This window comes from Pezoporus flaviventris, unplaced genomic scaffold (assembly GCF_033815535.1).
Source record: "Pezoporus flaviventris isolate CSIRO_AGI_PZ_B2104156 unplaced genomic scaffold, CSIRO_AGI_Pfla_v1 ptg000031l, whole genome shotgun sequence".
Lineage (NCBI taxonomy): Eukaryota > Metazoa > Chordata > Aves > Psittaciformes > Psittacidae > Pezoporus > Pezoporus flaviventris.
The window spans coordinates 57,599,068-57,618,072 of NW_026892579.1; the positions used below are offsets into that span (position 1 = coordinate 57,599,068).

The 19,005-nt window shown below is 46.7% G+C and overlaps 1 protein-coding gene across 3 annotated transcripts in view; it reads left to right on the forward strand.

Moving 5' to 3' along the window:
• The window catches only part of COMMD1 (copper metabolism domain containing 1), an 85,255-nt gene extending 77,787 nt beyond the window's left edge, over positions 1 to 7,468 (forward strand). For all 3 annotated transcript variants that reach the window (XM_061461377.1, XM_061461380.1, XM_061461381.1), the window contains one exon: positions 7,329 to 7,468. In XM_061461377.1, the coding sequence (XP_061317361.1) occupies positions 7,329 to 7,371 (43 nt within the window). In that variant the 3' untranslated portion in view covers positions 7,372 to 7,468. The remainder of the gene's footprint in view (positions 1 to 7,328) is intronic.
• The last annotated feature ends 11,537 nt before the right edge of the window (positions 7,469 to 19,005 follow it).

Below are 19,005 nucleotides of genomic sequence, written 5' to 3' on the forward strand. Positions count from 1 at the left end.
ATTTCTGAAGGAGAAATAAGCTCAAATTCAATATGGGGGTCATATTTTCCTACTTTAGAGAACATTGTGATGGTAACTTACACATTATCTTTTACTACTTCTTTTAGCATGAATTACACAGGTAATTTCCGTCTCATGTTCTCCCCAGTCCTGTTAGGAATGGCGTGAGCAGCCAGGAAGTGCTCAGTGCTGGGAGGGATCCTCCACCATGATGTTCTACGAGAAGATCAGGTGTAGCTCACTGTGTATTCTGGCATTCCTGCAGCAGCTACCACAGATGTTTGCATGGAAGACGGATGTGGGTTTGCGTTGTGCAGAAAGCGAAACCCAACACCTCTTAACCAGGCAGCCCTGGTGAGTCACATCTGAGTTGTGTGCACTAGGAGTCAAGGAGAGGGCCTCCAAAGAAAGGTTTGGAAGCAAGTGATAGTGATGATAATGCTGAGGTGACTTTATCAGGGTTTATTTATCAGGGTTTATGTATTTTCTGCCACCAGACAGTACAATAGCAAATGCCCACAGTAATGAGTAAGAGTCTGCAATGAAGGGAGCTTCTGCAATAGAGCTTGCCAGCATCATTGCAGAATGACTTTCAGATGTGCATTTTCCAAGGAGAATGAGTCCTTTCCCTGGTTTAAATGTGCCCCATTTCCAGTTTGAATTTTGGGTTATTTTGGGGTTTTGAACAACCTGGTCTAGTGGAAGGTACCCCTGCCCATGGCAGGGGGTTGGAACCAGACGAGCTTTAAGGTCCCTTCCAACCCAAATCCATTCTGTGATTCTATGATTATGTTGGGATTTTTTATTATTATTTCTTTTCTCTTGTCTATTTTGGGGTGGGGGAATTTTTTTTTTTTTAATTTTTAACACACACACACCCCCATTTTTTCTTTTAATTAATATTTGCATTTCTTTGTCATGCAAGCCTCTAAGCAGGTCCAGCTAAATCTTGCAGGTGACACTGTTTCTGTGTGTTAAGAGAAATAGCTCTAACATGGAGCATGCTATTAATACCTTCAGGCTGTGGCCAGGTCACTGGCATGACCAGGGCTATTTGCCAGCTCCCTTTTAACACTGGAGCCAGTGGGCTCCACAGGCAACTCAATGTCCCTGCTTTAGAGCTGCCTCTGCTCCCCTGCTCCCAGCAGTGCTGAGGTGTTGAGGGGTGGCCAAAGCCACCTTGTGCTTTAAATCTGTCGACTTAGAAAGCGAGCCAGGTGACTGTGATGGATCACTGTGTAAAGAAAGTCTAAAGGACTTTGACTGGTTTGTATTACTGTTATTTGCAAAGCCGAGGTGCAGTTACTGCTGTCAGGTCTCTCGCAGTTCTCTGTGTTTCCTCACTGGCTATTTCCAGACACTTTCTTCTCAAGTACAATTATAATCTTTTAGTGATTAAGAAATTAAAACTGGGTAACCGAGAATGTGTAGTTCTTGGCTGTGAGAATGGGGAGCACTGGCACAGGCCAAACCTGCCCTGGTGCTGAGTGGGCAAGGAGGAAATTGTACCTTCTATGTCAAGATAAAATGGGAACTGATAAGGTAGTTGGCCATTATTGATTTAGCCCATGGCAGAGAGGGCTCGAACTAGGTGATCTTAAGGTCTTTCCCAACCCTTAACCATTTATGATTCTGTGATTTTCCTGTTGAAACACCATTACTTGTGTCACCACTTGTGACGTGGGATATTATTTACAGGGTCATCCCTGCAGGTGTTTTACTAAAATAGTATTTAAATGGAATTAGCAAATTTGGAGGATTTCTTCCTGAGATGATTTTTCAGTAACCCTAACTCGTGCTGCCGAAGCATGTTCTATCTAAGCCCATGCACATGTTTCCTTTCACTCCAGATAAGCAAAGTCTTGAGACTCATTTGTGAAGTGGGAAAAAAACCCCGACATGCTGTGGATGTACTCTGAAATCAGTGTTTTGTCTTTGCTGTTTAATTAATGCCTTGGAAACAAAGCAACATTAGTTTCTGCTCGTGGGTGTTGCTGGTGGAGACGAGTGTGCTCTCAATTCCCATGCGTGTTCGCTGCCGTGCTTGATGCAACCTGACCGCGGGTTGAGGCTTGCGTGATGCTTAGTGATGCCTTAGTGACCGGCTCCTTGCACCTCGCCCTGCCAGCAGCTTTCTCCAGGATTGTTTTATTCACCCCCCACTGGCTTTGCTGTTTGCAGCCTGATTTGCTTGTGTTGTGAATTGGGAGGTATTCACCTGGTGTTAATACGTTGCTGATTTAACCCTAACCCTGCTGCTCTGCAGTTTCTTTAGTGCACTTACAATAAAAGTCAAAACTTGTTTTCAGAGATGTGTTTACAGAGATAATTCTGTCTGAAAGAAAATGTTTGGTTAGCTTGTAACATGGCTTTAAATATCCTTGCCTTTCTTCTGAATCATAGAATTGTTTGGGTTAGAGACCATCCAGTTCCACCCCCCTGCCACAGGCAGGAGCACCTCCCACTAGACCAAGTTGCTCAAAGCCGTGTCCAACCTGGCCTTGAAAATAAGTAATTTGAATGTGTTGCATTCTATTTATATCTGAAACATCTCTCTCGATAACTTCTTAGGATCAAATATAAGACATGTATTATTCAGATGTATAGGTATGCCTGAAATCCTCCAAAGACAGGCTGTCCTTCTCTGTATTTCAGTGCTTTTTCCTGCTGCACAACTAATCCGGTCTGAGTAAGATGCCTGGCACCGCATTGTGCAGCAGGAGGGTGCCCACAGTTGGGTGTGCTGTGGTGGGAAATGGCAGCATCCGTGGAGGAGTGGGCGGGGGGGGGCACCTTGTCTCTCCCCAAGCTCCTCCTGAGCTGGCCCACACATCCTGCTGCAGGTCTGGTGTGGGTTCAGCTGGGGCACGTAAGCCAGATGCAGTCTGCAAGTGACTCCTGGCCCAGCTGTTCTGCAGAGGAGGCCGGGCAGCTGTTCAGGACAGCAGTCCGTGGCTGGCTCCTGGCATATTAGGGTAGAATATGACATCATTGTACAAGGGCCTGCAGTGACAGGACAAGGGGGAATGGGTTTACACTGACAGGGGGGAAACTGAGATGAGACATTAGGAAGTTGTTCCCTGTGAGGGTGCTGGGGCACTGGCACAGGTTGCCCAGAGAAGCTGTGGCTGCCCCATCCCCTGGCAGTGTTCAAGGCCAGGGATGTAGTGGCACTGATAGCCCTGTGGCCTCAGGGACCCAAGTTAAAGGCTGTGAGTGGGCTTGTGCTCACTCCAGGCATGTCTGAAATCCATGGAGGTGAGGATGGGCACAGAGCATTTCCTGTATTCTCCTTGCACAGCTTTAAAATGCTGCTGCTTCTCATATGAAAATAGTATCTAACTGGACAAACCCCGCATTTCTCTCTGTCTCCATGCCTTGAATGATGTAGAGTGCTCCCTGTGTGAAGGTGGAGTTAACTCCCTCTCCCCTTGCACAGGACATCTCTGCTGAGCCATGGAGACCTGCTCTCCTGGCAGCTGGCTCCCAGCGCTGCTCTGGTTTAATGGCAAAAAGCCCCCAGTTCCTTGAACCCACCTGAGCTGTGTTGTTGAGGCTGTCATCAACACCTCAGCATCTTTGTTCTGTTGCTGAGCAGTTTGTGTTTCCTGCCCCTTGGCAGGAGGTTCCCCTCACCTCTCACAGCTTTGTCCAAGGTGTTTCTACCTGAGCAGGCAAATCTACCTGTTTCTACCTAGCAGCCTTCACTGTCCTTGGGCCAGCAAGCGTGAGGCCTGGCACCCCACTGACTGAACCCCCACCAGTGTCTCATGTGCGACCACTGCTTGCCAAGAAAGCTGAACTCCTCACTTCTGTGTTGGGACATGCCCCAAGCCACCACCCTGGCCCATGGAACGAGCCTTAGTCAAGACACTTCATGATCCAAAGCAGATTTACCCCAACTTGTGTTGCGGTCCTGGCAGTGACCAGGTTCCCTGAATGAGTGTTGCAGGAGGTCCCTGAATCAAGTGGAAATGAATAGGAATACGTAAACACAGAGGGTTTATCTTTGTTTTTCCAATACAATAGCTAAAACTTAGAAACACCAGATGGATCCAACTTGCTGGAAGTCATTTTAAGTTGCTGCTCCCACTGATGCAGTACAGAACTACTGTATGTTTTTAAGTTTTGAGTGTGTGAGGACTGGTTTTCTAAGAACACATGGTTTTTAACTGTAGTTACTGAGATAAAGTTGTGCTTCTCTTCGTCTCTCACATAAATATTTTTGCAGCACTCTGTTGTTACTGAAAAAGAGAAAACCTGGAAGATCTGATTCAAGGCTGGGGGGAGTTTGTGTTTCTTGGATGTTTGTTTTGCAGTGTCTTTTTATAGCCCAGGCTCAGGAGGGAAGTGGGAGGAGGGGTGGGAAAGCATGTGGGGGTAAACCAAGACAGCCATAGGAAATGGATGTCCATTCCCACACCCTTCTGAGAGCACCGAGCTTGGCTTTCCATCCTGAAGGTGCTGTTCCCATTGCATGCGATTATGCTGTAATGGCCCCCCTTATGTGCTTACATGTGCCTTTTCTTAAAGACCATGTCCATCTCAAGGCCAGGCTGGACAGGGCCTTGAGCAACCTGGTCTAGTGGAAAGCATCCCTGCCTGTGGCAGGGGGTTGGAACTGCGTGTTCTCTAACATCCTTTCCAACCCAGGCCATTCTATGATCCCATGATCTCCATGAAGAGCTCAGCTGAAGCCCAATGTGCTGTTCTTCAGGACTTGCATGCAATGAATGACTTGTTCCATTTTGGTTTTGCTTAACTGTGAGGTCTCCAGGTGGGCTGCAATTTTCTTTAGCAGCAGGAAGTATCAAAAGGGATGCCGTGTTTCTTGCTGAGGGGGAGCAGAGGTACTAAATGTGTGCTGCTCCTGGAGGACACCTGAGGAGAGCAAAAGGGAGTTTAGAATTTCACAGCTCTGTCTTTTCTTTTTCCTTCCTGTTTTTCATGGAGGGTATAAACTAATGAGGCATTAAATAAAAAGCACAGCCCTCTTGGTCATGTTTTAGATTGGTCCACGTGAGACTGCCGTAACAAGGTACCATACAACCCCCATAGGAAAGTTTTAGCTGCTTCATAGATAAAAGTATGCTTAAGTGAGTACACTTAAGCTTGTATAAAATGTCTTGCAGAGTCTTAGTGTAAACCAGGAGTGTCCTTTTGCTCAGTTTACATTCCTTTTAACTGACAAAACCTGAAGAGGGGAGGAAAAAATGTCCTCCTTATGCCTTAGGATTGTGTAAAAGCATCTCCACCAGAGCTGGGCACTTTGCTCTTCTCTCCACTCGCACTCACCATGTCATTAAACCCTAAAATCAGCTTATGCAGATGTTGGAGGTTGCATGGGCAAACCTTGGCCTGGGGAAGTTGATGGGCTCACATGACTTGCAGTGCACAGCTGTGTCTGGAAAGCCTGAGATGTCACCAGGAGTTTGGCCTGTTGAGGACTGTGACTGTGGGCTTAAGCTGTCAAATTCATCACCAAACATCTTCCTTCTGCACACTGACCAGCTGTAATTATGCTTTGCTGTAATTACACTTGCAGAGATATTTTATACAAGGTATTTCCATAAGATGTGTCAATAACCATTGTCAAGGACAAGAAAAATGATGTGAGTGAGCCCTTGCTTCCAAGTCCTAGATTTCATATCTCTTGTCATTGATCCTAAATGTTTAATGCTACTCTGTGATGTTTTGGAATGTACTAAGTGATGCTATAGAGATTAATAATTAGCTCTAAAACAAAGAAAACCACAACCTATGGTTTCCAGTCGGATGTTGTTGATAAACATAACTGCTTGCTCACACAAAGGCCTTTCCTAGTAGTCACCTGTATATTCTGCATGGTATATATTTACCTACGTGACTATTACTGAACTTTACTGATGCATCATTCAAACACAGTTCTCCTGTGTTCTGTGAAACCCTTTCTGATAAGGAGCACCCACATGCTAAATCTATAACAAATCTCTGCCCCTTGGCCCATTGGTTGATTGGTTGTTAGCAGATAAGATAATAGACATTTAATGAAAATGCTTATAGCAGTCCTAAAATGTGGTTAGTAAAAGTTGATGGGTTTAATTTGCCCATTTACTTTATCCTTGTGTGTTAACTATTAATTCCATAAATGTAAAGGATGAAGTTGTGGTGGCTTTGGTAGGGGTTAATTATATGGAAAAAAAAAACCCACGTTTTGAAATAATTATAGAAATTTTAGTCTGCCAGAAAACAGGTGAGACCCGGAGATGCCCTTCTGCTTTTACAAGCACCACGGGGTCTGTGTTGCATATAGAAACTTGGTGGATATACAGTGATTCTCATGGCTGAAACTATTCCGGTGTCTCATATGGAAACCTCCTCCATACCGGCTGCACTTTCATCTCCAAATGCTTTCAGTTTGTTTCTCTGTCACTGATGGTGCTTCACCTGGAATGACCTTTAGGACACAGCCAGGCTTCTGGCAATCTGAACACTACTTCTGCCAGATTCACTGTAGGAAATTCTTTGTAACTATAGACATAGCAGTAGGTAAGGTTAATGGGCTGGAGAGCTCACTATTCAGTTCCGTATCACTGAAACTTTTTATATATATACCCTCATATATACATGTATATTCTTTTATATATATATATATGTATATATTTGGGTTTTTTCTTTATTATCTGGGCCTTTGAAAAGATCCTTTTACTATATCCCAATATCCATCTAGTCAATAGATAACTACTTTTCAAGATGTGACAGGACTTTTCAGAGCGAATTAGTGCTGCTTCACAACTCCAAAATTTGTATCGACACTACAGCCCATGTACAAGAGAGTATAAAACTCTCCTGAATTTCCAGACTGGAATGTCCTGTACAAGACTCTGTCTGGGAGTCTGACTTTCCCCTGTATAAAACCTGGGTTTTGTATGTAATGAGCTTTGTGCGATAGCTCTAATCACTTTGCAGTTCCCAGTGTCCGCAGCGACAGCTTTGTGGATCAGCGGATTGGGAAGAAAAGGGGAATTCTCACATATAATTCAATTTCCACAAGTTTTGCAGAAGTCTGCAGCTAAGGAGAGACCCAAACTGATGCCTACACTGAAAGGAAAGGTGGGCAGAGCTCAGCCATCCTGTGTCCACTTTGACAGCTGCTGGCACACACTGCTCTCGCTTGGTTGGTGTGTAGCCAGCCTCTGGGTCTACTGAGGTTATTTGAGTGGTACTGGGAAAAAAGGGGACACAGGACGCAGGTTATCAGGAAACCAGAACTCGCTGTCCTGCCTCCATTGTGTATCTGAAACCCCGTTATCTTTCTCAACTATTGTTCTTGCAATTTTGTTTTGTAGGAATCGGAGTTCCTCTGTTTGGAGTTTGATGAGGCCAAGGTGAGCCAGATGCTGAAGAAGCTCTCAGAAATAGAGGAGAGCATGAACTCGTTGACTCAGACCACTTAACCAAATAAAGAGATTGGAACTCAGAAAATGAATGGCCCTCGGTACTTTTTCATTATTCCCCTTTGTGCACATAATCTAGCTAATGATTGTTAAATCCTGATTATAACTGCAGAATGCGTTCGCAACCAAGTATGGGCTAAGTCACACTATGAAGCTTTCTCCATCCCCTCCTCCAGGCCTGTTCTCCGAGCCAGCAGTGGTGTTGTTTGCATAAAGCTTTGCATCATCAGGCCTTCGAGCGGAGTGTAGCTTTTCTCTTTCCCCTCAGTCAATCTCTGAATCATGCAGATGCTGTAAATACTGGGCTGGATGAACAGCAAAGGTAAATTGGCCAGTTGTGGCAGGGAAGAAATGAGCACAAGACTATGTGGGACTCATGTTTATCCTTCCAAACCATGGGCTATGTGGAGCAAATCCACCCACATGAACTGTGTCTGCTTTGAGCTTAAAGTCCAGGAGAGTAGGTGAAGTGCAGCGAGTTCAGGGAGCAGAGACACAAACGCACTTCTGTAATGGGAGTGTCTGTGCTGCTGAGGATTAAATGGATCCTGAGGGTGTGAGGTGGTCGGTGTTGCTGGCCCATCCAGTCACACCTACCCAACACCACGGAGAGCCAGAGGGCAATCCAGAGGAGCCACAGGGCTATGGGAAATGCTAGTTCTCCCAAAGAAGCAGCCCTCCTACGTGTGCTGAGCGCCTGATCCAGCAACCTGCTGGCAAGCCTTCAAAGCCACTTCTGACCTGCTTCCCCAAAGACCATCCACCCTCATCAGCCTTCCAGCTCTTGGTCTGTAGCAGTCAGCCCTGGCATCAAGCTGCACGGTGTGTTTGAGAGGCCAGTGCTTTGTCAGAGCACAGTTTAACTTGGCTGCTCTTAGTCCTGTTTGTCATGATGTTTGACCTCAGAAAGCCCCAGGTTAGACCCAGGGTTTCTAGTGTGTGCACATTCAGCTTGGAATTTGGATAAAAGGAAAATGTCCTTGGCAACCTTGCAGGCCAAAGCCCTGTTGATAAAATAGTTGTGTGAAGAAAGCTTCCAGAGGCAGATACGGTATGCATAGGGCACCACGAGCTGAGTTGCCCAAGCTGCTCTGGCCCTTGGCTGTGGAGGCACCCACATCTCAAACTGCGAAGTAGCCACCACCCTTCTGCTGCAGAGGACCGAGAACTGTTTTCTGTTTCAGATGTTTCCGTTCAGGGGTGCACGTCCCTGTCACAGCAGGATGTATAACCACACATACTGGCTTATCCGTGCAGGACGACCTGGAGGGGCTGTCCTGAGCATGGAGCATGATAGTCCCTACTGGAGAAATGCCTGATAGTCCATAAGGTGGTGATGGACCAGCTGGAGATGACAGCGGCTCACTGTTTTGTGCTCTTACTTAACCAGAAGGTGTGCACACACATTTGGTTGGAGGCCACATTGATTCTTTCAGTTTTATTTCAGCTTCATAAGCAACCTCCTCCTGAGCTAAAATTATATTGAGGGCTTGTACCAAGATAGAAATGACAATATAAAATGTTCTTGTGCCATAACTGAAGTACTCCTCATTGCTCCTCCTTGTGAATTTATTGCTTGTGGACTTGCCAGATTGTACTTGGACGCAAAATTTCTTCAGAGTGAGGGAAGGGCACCTTTTCCCAACTGCCTGGTCATCACTCAAGCCAATTTGTCTCTTATGGCCCCCTGGTTCTCCCCTCCATCTCATGGAAGGACTGCACAGCCCCATAGCTCCTTGCTCTCCCCAGCAAATACTTGTCAGAGTGGAACTGAACTGTAACTACCAGCCAATCCTCACACTGGTCCATGCGTACCTGGCTGCTGGCACATGTGTAATGCTGAGGTGTTGATGATTCTCTGAGCTTTCCACTTCCCTTTTCATTAAAATGGAGGGGGTTTTCTGCATTTTGGAGCATGTTTAAAAAAAAAAAGAAAAATCAAGGTCAGGGAAGGATCATGATCTTAAGTAACTTGCACCGTGTCAAACATACTTATTGTTTTATTTTAACATGGTCAGAGGATAGGAAAATGTGCTATAAATGGAAATTAAAGAGAAACAAACTGGGAACAGATGTCAGGAAGTATTATTTCATGCAAAGAATAATAAATATGTGGAATGGGTAACCAGGCACGGAGGCTGAGGCAGAAAGCATCAGGATCATTTAGGAAATGATTAGATACTTCCCTGGTAGGGGTGTGAAGTTAAAAGGGGGCATGTTTTTTATGGGTGCCTGCTTCTGCCTTCCTAATCATCACTCCCCCGAATAGCTAATGTCCTCATTTTCTTCTTGGTGGATCTTTGTAAGCTATTGTGCAAAATGAGGGAAAAAAGCCGAGTGTTTTGAGGACCACACTGCCCAGCTCTTGGTCAGGGCACAGGAGCGTCATGGGGCAGTAAAATCATTTCTGCTTCATGAGGTTTGACATAGTCAGGGAAGAGGATGCTGTGCTTCCCCAGATTGCTGTAATCCCCAGCTGGAGCTGGGGCACAGAGAGCAGATTTCCCCCTTGAGCAGGACCATGCCTTCCTGCTGGCACGGTTTATGTGTGTGTCCATCCATCTGTCCCTTCCTACAGAGTTTTGAACCTATTGGCTACTTTTGACTGAACTTGGAGAAGGAGGCCTCTGATGCTGCTCTGCTTTGTTTCCTTGAGTGAGGGGCACAAGCACCCATGGCTATTTGTTGGGATTCAGGGATGTCACTTGCTGTCAACGGTCCCACTAAATATCTCTGTGGTGTTGGCAAATGAAAGCTGCTGCTTTCACACTTCAAGAGAGATTTCAGATTCCCTCCTCAAAGCTCAGATGTAAACCAGACTCAGTCTGAACGTGTGGCTGGGCAGCTCTTGCTGTGGCTGGGGCCACACGTGGATGCTGGCCTCCTGCATAGGTCTGTCTGAGCAGACATCCCAGCACAGCCCTGTTGGCTATAAGGGCCTCATCCTGTTTGGAGACCTGCTGCCTAGCACAGGCACCAGCTCATGTGCCTGTATGCTGAGCTATGCCAGTGGTGTTATGCCAGGGACATCACCTCCTCCTCCTCTTCCTCCCTCCTTCAGGGAAGCAGCCACGTTGCAGTGTACCCTGCGCTGCTGGTCAAGCCAGTCAATTTGGAGATTTACAGCAGGGGCATAAGCAGCTCAGCACAGCCAGAGGAGGAAAGTGAGGGACATAGGAAGCAGCAGGAGGAAGAGCTGAAGGAGGGCCCCTGCCTGAGTCTCACCTCTCCCCTGAGCGAGGTTTCCCTGCCCAGGCTTCAGAAACAGGCCAGGGAAGGAACTGAGACACAACTCATGCCACGCTCCAATACCCTTAACTTCAGAAAACTCCCCTTTATACCTGCACCACTGCAGGTGAACCTGCAGTCTGCCCAGTATCCATCCTTCCTGGTTTACTAACAACTGAAAACCGCTTGTGAGTGGAACTGCCATGTACCACCAGGCTGGGGCAGGTTTGATTTCTATCAAAAAGTCTAACTTGCATTGTGTTGGTGGAGGCAAGGCATGGAGCATCCCAGGACATGCTGCTCAGGCAGGGGACAGCACCCAGGAGCACCAGCAATTTCCTCTGGTCCCACTTTTGCTGGTGCTTTCCTGTGTGGATTTGCCCTGTGGTGAGTGAGGTGCTGCTGCTGCAGCTCTGGCACCGTGTCCATGATGATGCACTGTGCACATGATGGACAGCCCATCCCAAGCTCTGCTGCTTCTTACTGGAGACTCACAAACAACAGCCGCATGTTGCAGCCTTCAGCTGGTTGTTCCTCAGATGTCACCTTTTTCACCGCTAAAATGCTCTGCAATTTTTTCCTGCAGTCACTTCTTGTTTTCTGGGAATTCCTCCAAGTTGCCACTCGTTTATGATCTGGTGCTCCCTAAAATATCTGCGAGTGCTGTTGCTTTCAATCACACGTTACACAACTGGCAAGCTGTGCACGCGTTCTCTGCTTGGCGAGATGATGACTTCTCTTAGCACTGTATTCTTTTTTCTTGGTCCATGTATTCCCAGAACTGCTGAAGTTTTTGAGTATTTTTCTAGGCATATCTGTATTTGGAAAAAAAAACCCAACAGTTTAGGCACACCGTGTTTTTCCAAATGCAGGTGTTGTACTTCATAAAGCTTCAGGCCATGGGAAGCAGCAGATGATGAGGCATACTTACATTGGTGTTGATTTACTTTCCCATTGCTCGTGTTACTCACTGTCATTTTATTTTACGTTTCTATTTTCCCTTTCTTACAGGTCCTTTTTGCAAGTATAAGTATCAGCATTAACATCTGTGCATTTATTGTGTTTCATGGAAGGGTTTTCACTGGAGTCCGTGACCTCCACATTTTATTGTGCTTTAACTTTTTTTTTATAAACTGGTTGATATTTTGATAGATTTTCTGTCCTGTACATCAGTTCTTTGCTATCTTTAATAAAATAAATAACTCACTGTTTTTCTGTGTGGATTTCCTGATTTAGACAGTTAACCGACCATTTGTAGATGCATAAGTCTCTGAGGAGCTTTCCCTGAAGACTCATGTTTGCCACACATCGTTTGTGAAAATGTTTCCTTCCCCTTCTGGGGAGTTTCAACAGTTCTTTCATTTCTGCCAGCCATTTATGAAGAGGTGCTCAGTCAGTGCTGGGGACAGAGGGAGCCTTTTTAAGAAGGCAGTACCCCCTGGCAGTGCTGGGCGGGGGAACGCAGTGCTCCTCCACAGCAGCCGCTGATGACTTTTTAATGCGTTACGTTTCATGTGGTCTCCTCACACGGAAAAACAGGCGATGAGTCCTCTCCTGGAGCTGGGGCTGTTAAAATGTGCCTCTTAAATTATTCCCAAATCCTGGGGAAGCAGGGCTCGGGGTGCTGTTTAATCCAACGTGAAAGCCAGAGCTCTCCTCCTGGGCCTGTCTCACCATGCTGGGAAGTAAAGGCGACGGCACAGGGAGACAGGCAGCCATCACCGCTGGTACTTTCTCACCTCAGCACAGCAACCTAAACCTGTTTCTACCCATAAAGGTCACCCTGGTTTAGTGGTTTAGTCAAACCTTGCCAAAGCTGCAGATGAGTCATCCCCGCCCTCAAGGGGGACACACATACACCAACAAAAATGCCTCTTCCCAGTAGCTGAATCCCAGGGTAATCCCTGGGGTCACTTCCAATGAAAGGGTTTCAAGGGGGATGCAGCTACAACCTCACCTGCTGAAAATCCACCTCTGAACTGCCAGTACCATTTGAGGAGGATTATTTTGGGATATCACCTAAGATGCTGTCCCAGCAAAAAATCCACGGGTGGTAGAGCTGGTGTTATGAAGCTTTCCTCCCAGATGTAATGGAGTTCATAGAATCACAGAATGGTTTGGATTGGAAGGGACCTTAAAGCTCATCCAGTTCCAACCCTCTGCCATGGGCAGGGACACCTTCCACTAGCCCAGGTTGCTCCAAGCCCCGTCCAACCTGGCCTTGAACGCTGCCAGGGATGGGACAGCCACAGCTTCTCTGGGTAACCTGTGCCAGGGCCTCACCACCCTCACAGGAAATAATTTCCTCCTTATAGCTAATGTATGTCCTGCCGGCTTTCAGTTCAAAGCCATTACCCCTTGATCATCCCCACGCTCAAATCCCCAATGCCTTTCCCTTCCTCCTTCCTTTTGGTGTGAACAAGGCAGAACTTGAAGTGCAAGAAATTGCAGGAAAACAGGTTTGAAAGCATGTTGGAAGGAGGGGGCTGGAATTGGATTTGGCCTCAGGCATTTTGCAGGTGGCCCTTGGCAGCACAGGACCCAAGGGCAGGTCCCTGAAATGTGGTGCTGTCAGAGGACATCGGCCAACACGGAGGTGTGAAATACTTCTACAATGACATTTTCTTATCTCCCCGGAGTGCAGGGGACTTGGAGCTTGCATTTTAATTCACTTAGTTTTTGGCCACACTGAAGCTCCAGCACTCAGCCATTAGCTTTTGTAATGAGATGGTACTGGAGAATATGTAAAACCAGGTAATTGAATAAATGGTGGTTTTGGATGCTGACAAGTGTCTCTAGACCCTTGAGGAGTGACATTTTACAGGGGTGAATGGGGGGAAAAACAGTGATCACAGAACAAAACCCATAGTGCCTCTGAACAGAACCTAGGAGGAAACATTAATCATTTAGGGATGATAACACGTAATTTCTCTGCCATATTTGCTGAGCTTTATGGCCAGCTGGCAAAATCCTGGCCAAATGCAGCATTACCAGGAAATTGCACAATACAGTGCATTTTAGTAATAAATGGCAATCTTCCTGCCTTGCAAATTAAACCATGTAGAGCATTAGAGTCTTCATGGCATCTCTGTTCTTGGCAGTGAAACAGAAAATAAGCAAAGCCACAACAGGAGGATGGCAGGCTGAAACAGAGAGAGGTGTCTGTTTGATCCCAGCCTCCTGTGAGTGGGTCAGGTCTCTCCCTGTGCTCCTAAGACATGGCAGCCACCCCACTGCCCTCTGCAAAATGCCTGGTGGCTCAGTGAGCCCTGGCCTCCTCCAGGCATCCCCTTAAAATACATTTGCTATTGCAGAACCTCAGGACAAATCTGCATTTTTCTATGGCCAAAGAACACAGTGTGTAAAGCTAATCCCCTGCTCTAAGATCTTACGAGGCAATGGCATGCAGAAGTACAAGGTTAAAAAATGCCATCAAGAAGCAGTGGCCAGGAACCATAAATACTTTTCAGGCAGTCCTCAGGCACATCAGGAGACAAGCAAAGCAACTGGAATTTATAAACTTACATAATTAATTTTTCTTTGTGGGGAGAACAAACAGTCCCATGTTCCAGCTCTCTCAGGGCCTTTGACAATCAGGCTCCTTTCTATAAATAATGTTATGTAAGTTTATACATTTCAATTAGTGCTTGTTCTGGCCTCTTGCAGCCCAAGGATGTTTTTGCTCCAGTTTATTATTTAGGCTGTGGATAGATTATTTTGCCTTGGTGAATCTATAATGTGAGTTAAATTAACATGCTTGCAAGCAGCATAATAGTAATGAAACGGTCTCTGGAAAACATTGGCCCATCCTCCATAAGAAGGAAAGAGAGAAATGAGCTTTACACTGTGGTGTCTGAGTATATAGCTGCACCCTCCTTTGCAGGGCAGGAGTGGGATTTGTGCAAGGACACAGCCTGTGAAGGGTGAGTGCTCATATCTGGGCTGTGCTCTGGGGCCACTGCAGACACAGTGGAATGGCCACCGATGTTTTTTTCCCAGAACAGAAACACCTCTAAGTCATCCTCCAGCCCTGTAACTGCAACGTGCTGCAATCAGAGCTGGCAGAAATGCTTAACCCCAACGGCTTAATCCCCAGCCATTGCAAATTAGTACAGCTCCATTAACTTCAGGGGACTATTTACATGGGGGAGGTTTAATACGTACAGGATCAGGCACAAAACCTGCAGTGATTTCGTACATGGGCAGTGGTTTACTCATTTACGAGGCTTAGATCTCATCTGTGCTGTGTGCTGGTTTCCAAAGTTTTATTTATTTATAGTGAGCACAGCCACGTCACAGGGATTTCTCCACCAAGCGCCACGAGAAAACCCTTCATTTACTCTGATTATGTTGCTGATCTCAGTCCCTAATGCAGGAGGTATCTTCCCTCCAGATCATTTTTCAGTAACCTGTCGGTATGAGGCTGGATATTAAATCTAGATGTGTGGATTATTTCATTTCCCTTTAACCTGTTCTTTATTTCTGAAGTTTATCTGCAGATCCTACAATAACAAGATAAAAGGTTTCTGATCTCCTTTTTTGATATATTGTAATTCTGATACGCCAGGGGCTACATCCTGCACCCCGGGTGGTACTGCTGGCCTCCATTCAGTGCAATGAGGCCTCCTGGTAGTAAGTGCGTGTAACCCAGCAATGTGGCAAGGCAAGTGGCCTGCGGCCTCTGAGGTAGCTTTTACAAGCATAAATATATGTCAAACGGTTACAGGAGAACTGAAGGGCTTGGGGGAAATCTGATGAGCCCCATGTGCTTGCAAGAAGCCGTCAGCAGCCAGATGGTGGGGGGAAGGAGCTTCCCAGCCAGGAGCAAGGCCCCTGGGTGCTCTGCGAGCTCAATATGCTGGACTGGTGCCTGCACCCAGAGGCGGACACAGAGGATGCCAGTGGGGCTGAAACCAGTAACTGCTCTCCTGCCAGGGTCCCCAGAGACCTGGCACAGATCTCCCTCTGGATAGGGCCTGATGAGTGCCTTGGAGGGAGTTTCAAAACAGCCCAGTTACGTTCCACCCCAACCCTGCAGCCATAGGAGCCACCGCTGTCTGCCTGAGACACGGCTGCTCTCCCCACCCTGGTTTTGAAGCCCCTTCTGCTCATGCCATCCAAAGGAGAAGCCCTCAGCAAGGAGCGCCAGCCCCAAGTCCAGGTGATAACAGTCGCTGTGCCCCGACTGCTGGTCCACAGCCCCATGGGCTGAGCAGGATTTCACTCCTGTGGTGGCTGCAAGTGCTTTGCCAAATGGTTGGGAGTGCCTTGATAAACCTCCTGTGCACGGTGTTGACTTCATTTTCTTTGCCACCCAGAAACAGCCAGCTTGGATGCCATCACCCTTCCAGATACAGGACTGGTTTTAATTGGAGTTGCCTTACCCAAGCTGGCACTGTGAGAGTGCAAGGGAAATCACACAGCAGAGCCTCATCCAGGAGATGCCTGAAGTCAAGATGGTTTAAAACAATCTAGTGACATGTGAGGACTGGCAGCTCTCCCACAGCTGGGATTTTGCTGGTGCTTAAAACTGCATCTGCTAAAAAGTAAAAGCAAAATTGAAGTGGTTCAGCTGAAATACATTTTTTTCCTATGTGTAAAGTTTTCTCACCTTTGCAGAGACTCAGCTGCAGCTCTGCTGCCTGGCAGTTTTCTGTTTTGCAGGTCTTCAGGTCTTGCTGCAGAACACTGTGGGATGCCTCTGAACTGAGATAAGGAGAAGTGCAAGGGGCTTGCATTTCCAGGAAGACAAAAAAAAGATGCTTAGTACATAGAAGGCACTTTCTTGTTGTTTGCAAAATAATTACTGTCTGGTTTCTGCTGTTACACAAGTGGATTCTTCTCCATCCTCTTGCCTACGCTCTGCCCTGCTGTGCCTTCTGTCTGCAAGGAAAAGGAGCCTCACCGGCAGGGAACACTGTTAGTTACTGCAGCCTTTCTCTGAAAAAGGCAGGTATGTCCTTCTAAAGCAAGAAAACACTGTCTTGAATCCAAGCAGCTCGGAGAGTAATTATTCTTGGCAAATGTGAATCAATACAAGCAGAATGCAGCTCTGCCCACAGCTTACAAATGACAGCACACAGTGTAGCTCGGGTGAGCTTCTTTCATTGCCATCCTGCCCCGCTTTGCCTGCAAGAGCAAACTGCAGCACTCCAGAAAAAACAAGTGGAGCTCTGGGGAACATGGATGGATGTGCCAATCTCTTCAGCTCGAGTGGTTTTGCTAAAGCTGAACGTACCACACATCTCCCCCGTCTCACCGAGGCTCAAAAGCAAAGGGAAGTGGAGCAAACCAGTTCTATGGTGGTTCTTGCTGTGCTGGTTTGCATGCAGGTGGTGTGTCAGGAGGAGAACGTGGAGAAAATGACTGTGAGACCACTAAAATACTGTGTTCCTGTCGCTGGCAAGCCTTCCTGTCAAACCTTGCTGTCAGACTCTGCTGACAAACCTTGCCAGTCCTGGGAGAGGCTTTTTGCTTGGCTGAACTCCAGGCTCAAACATTTGGGTGGGGAGAACCAGGTTCATTCCTGGAGAAACCAAGATGCTCCAGCTCCGATTGCATGTTGTCTTTGCATTCTTACTTCTTTCCATTTGAAAAACAGGGCTGCTGCTGAAGTGCTCACATGTCACAGGAACAATCTTTAGGCTCCTGTTATTATTTAAATTTTAACCTCTTATCTTGTGTTCTTATCCTTCTTGGTCACAGAAGCACACTCAGGTTAGTCCCATGCTTTCCAGGTGTTCTCCAGTCACGTCAGTCCTCAAAAATCAGATTACACCTGTGTTCTGGGTAAGCTTTGGTCCATCACAGAAAAATAATTCCAGCATGCACTGGCCTTAGGGGAGCGTTTAAGCAAGGTGAACTAGGTGAGTATTTACTAGAGGGAGGCTGCAAAGTGTTTCAGCACATGTGTGCCTGCAGTCAGCAGCATTCTGGCCCAGGTGGTGGGTGCATGCTTTGAAGCAGGGGCTGTGGTGCTAAGAGATGTCATTAATCCTACAGGATGCAGAGTGAGGTGTCTGGGCCAAGCATTTATCTAATGCAAATGCTAGACTTGCAGGTGCTCCTTATAGAAAGGAGCTAATCAGTGTTTCTGATGAGATGGGTGGTGGGGAGGAGGCCCTGACCATGTTCACAAGGGTGGCTGCAAGTACCTGGAAATCCCAAGCAATACATGGATTCGAGGGAAAATCCTGTGTCTGCTGCTTCCTGGTAGCTGGGGGAGGAAATGCCTGCAGCTGCTGTGATGAGCCCAGGAGGTATGGTGGGACCAGATGTGCTGCCATGTGGCTCTCCCGGGGCAGCAGCCCACAGCTCCTAAGGGCAAGTGTCCCGTAGCCAGGCCCCATCTCATCACAACCTGGCTGTGTCTGACATCTCTTACTCTTGCTTTGCTGCTGGGAAACAGGAAGAGCAAGATAACCTTGAAGATTTTATAACCTGGGACTTGTTCCTACTTCTCCTTTGCTGCTGGCAATGTACCAATTATTAATTAACAGGCAAATACTGCTGAGAAAAGGCACACATGAGCTCATTTCCATAGCTGCAAACGCCGTAGCCCCCCAGTCAGCTTTCATACCAGTGAACCCAATTGCAATGACAGCAGTGAATAAATAGCCTGGAAAAAATAGAAACTGTTCTGAACCTGATGAAAAAATGAGAGTTGAATCCTTTTAAAAGACTCTTTTCTGGCTGTCGTGCGTATCACACTACCTATGGAAAAACTCAGACAACAAGAATTTGTGTCACCAAGTGACACGACACCAGTGCCCTGAACACACGACTTCCCTGTAACCAGCCCCTGAGAAATGTCTGATGCTCTGCAACTCACTGGCAAGGGCTGTACACTGGGTCTAATCATTTGCATCATGATGCTGAGTGAAGGTGGTATTTTTGAATATGCAGGCAAAAAAGTTATTCCAGATTCAGGCCAATTTAAACTGTGTATGTGCTGCTGAGAACAGCTGCAATCAAAAGCATCTGCTCTCTTTCTCAGGAGAAAAAAAGAAAAAGTAAGTATTTACTAATGTGCCCATAACAAAGCCCAGCTTTAAAGACCTGAATCATGAAAATCCTGCTTCCTTTCTAATGAAACAAACTTCAGAACAACTTTAACATCAAATTTTTCATGGCTTCCTTAGCTTCACCCAAGCACAACCAGCCATCCAGGAGAGGTTGTACATCTGTGCTTAGAGGTAGTCCCGATGCTATGATTCTATGTTCTGCTTCATCCTACTGTGCACAGTAGGGTCCATACTCCCTCACAGTCACACTGGCAGATGTAATGAGTGTCTGCTCCATCACCAGTGCTTAAAAAAAGTGTATTTTTATAAGGTTACTC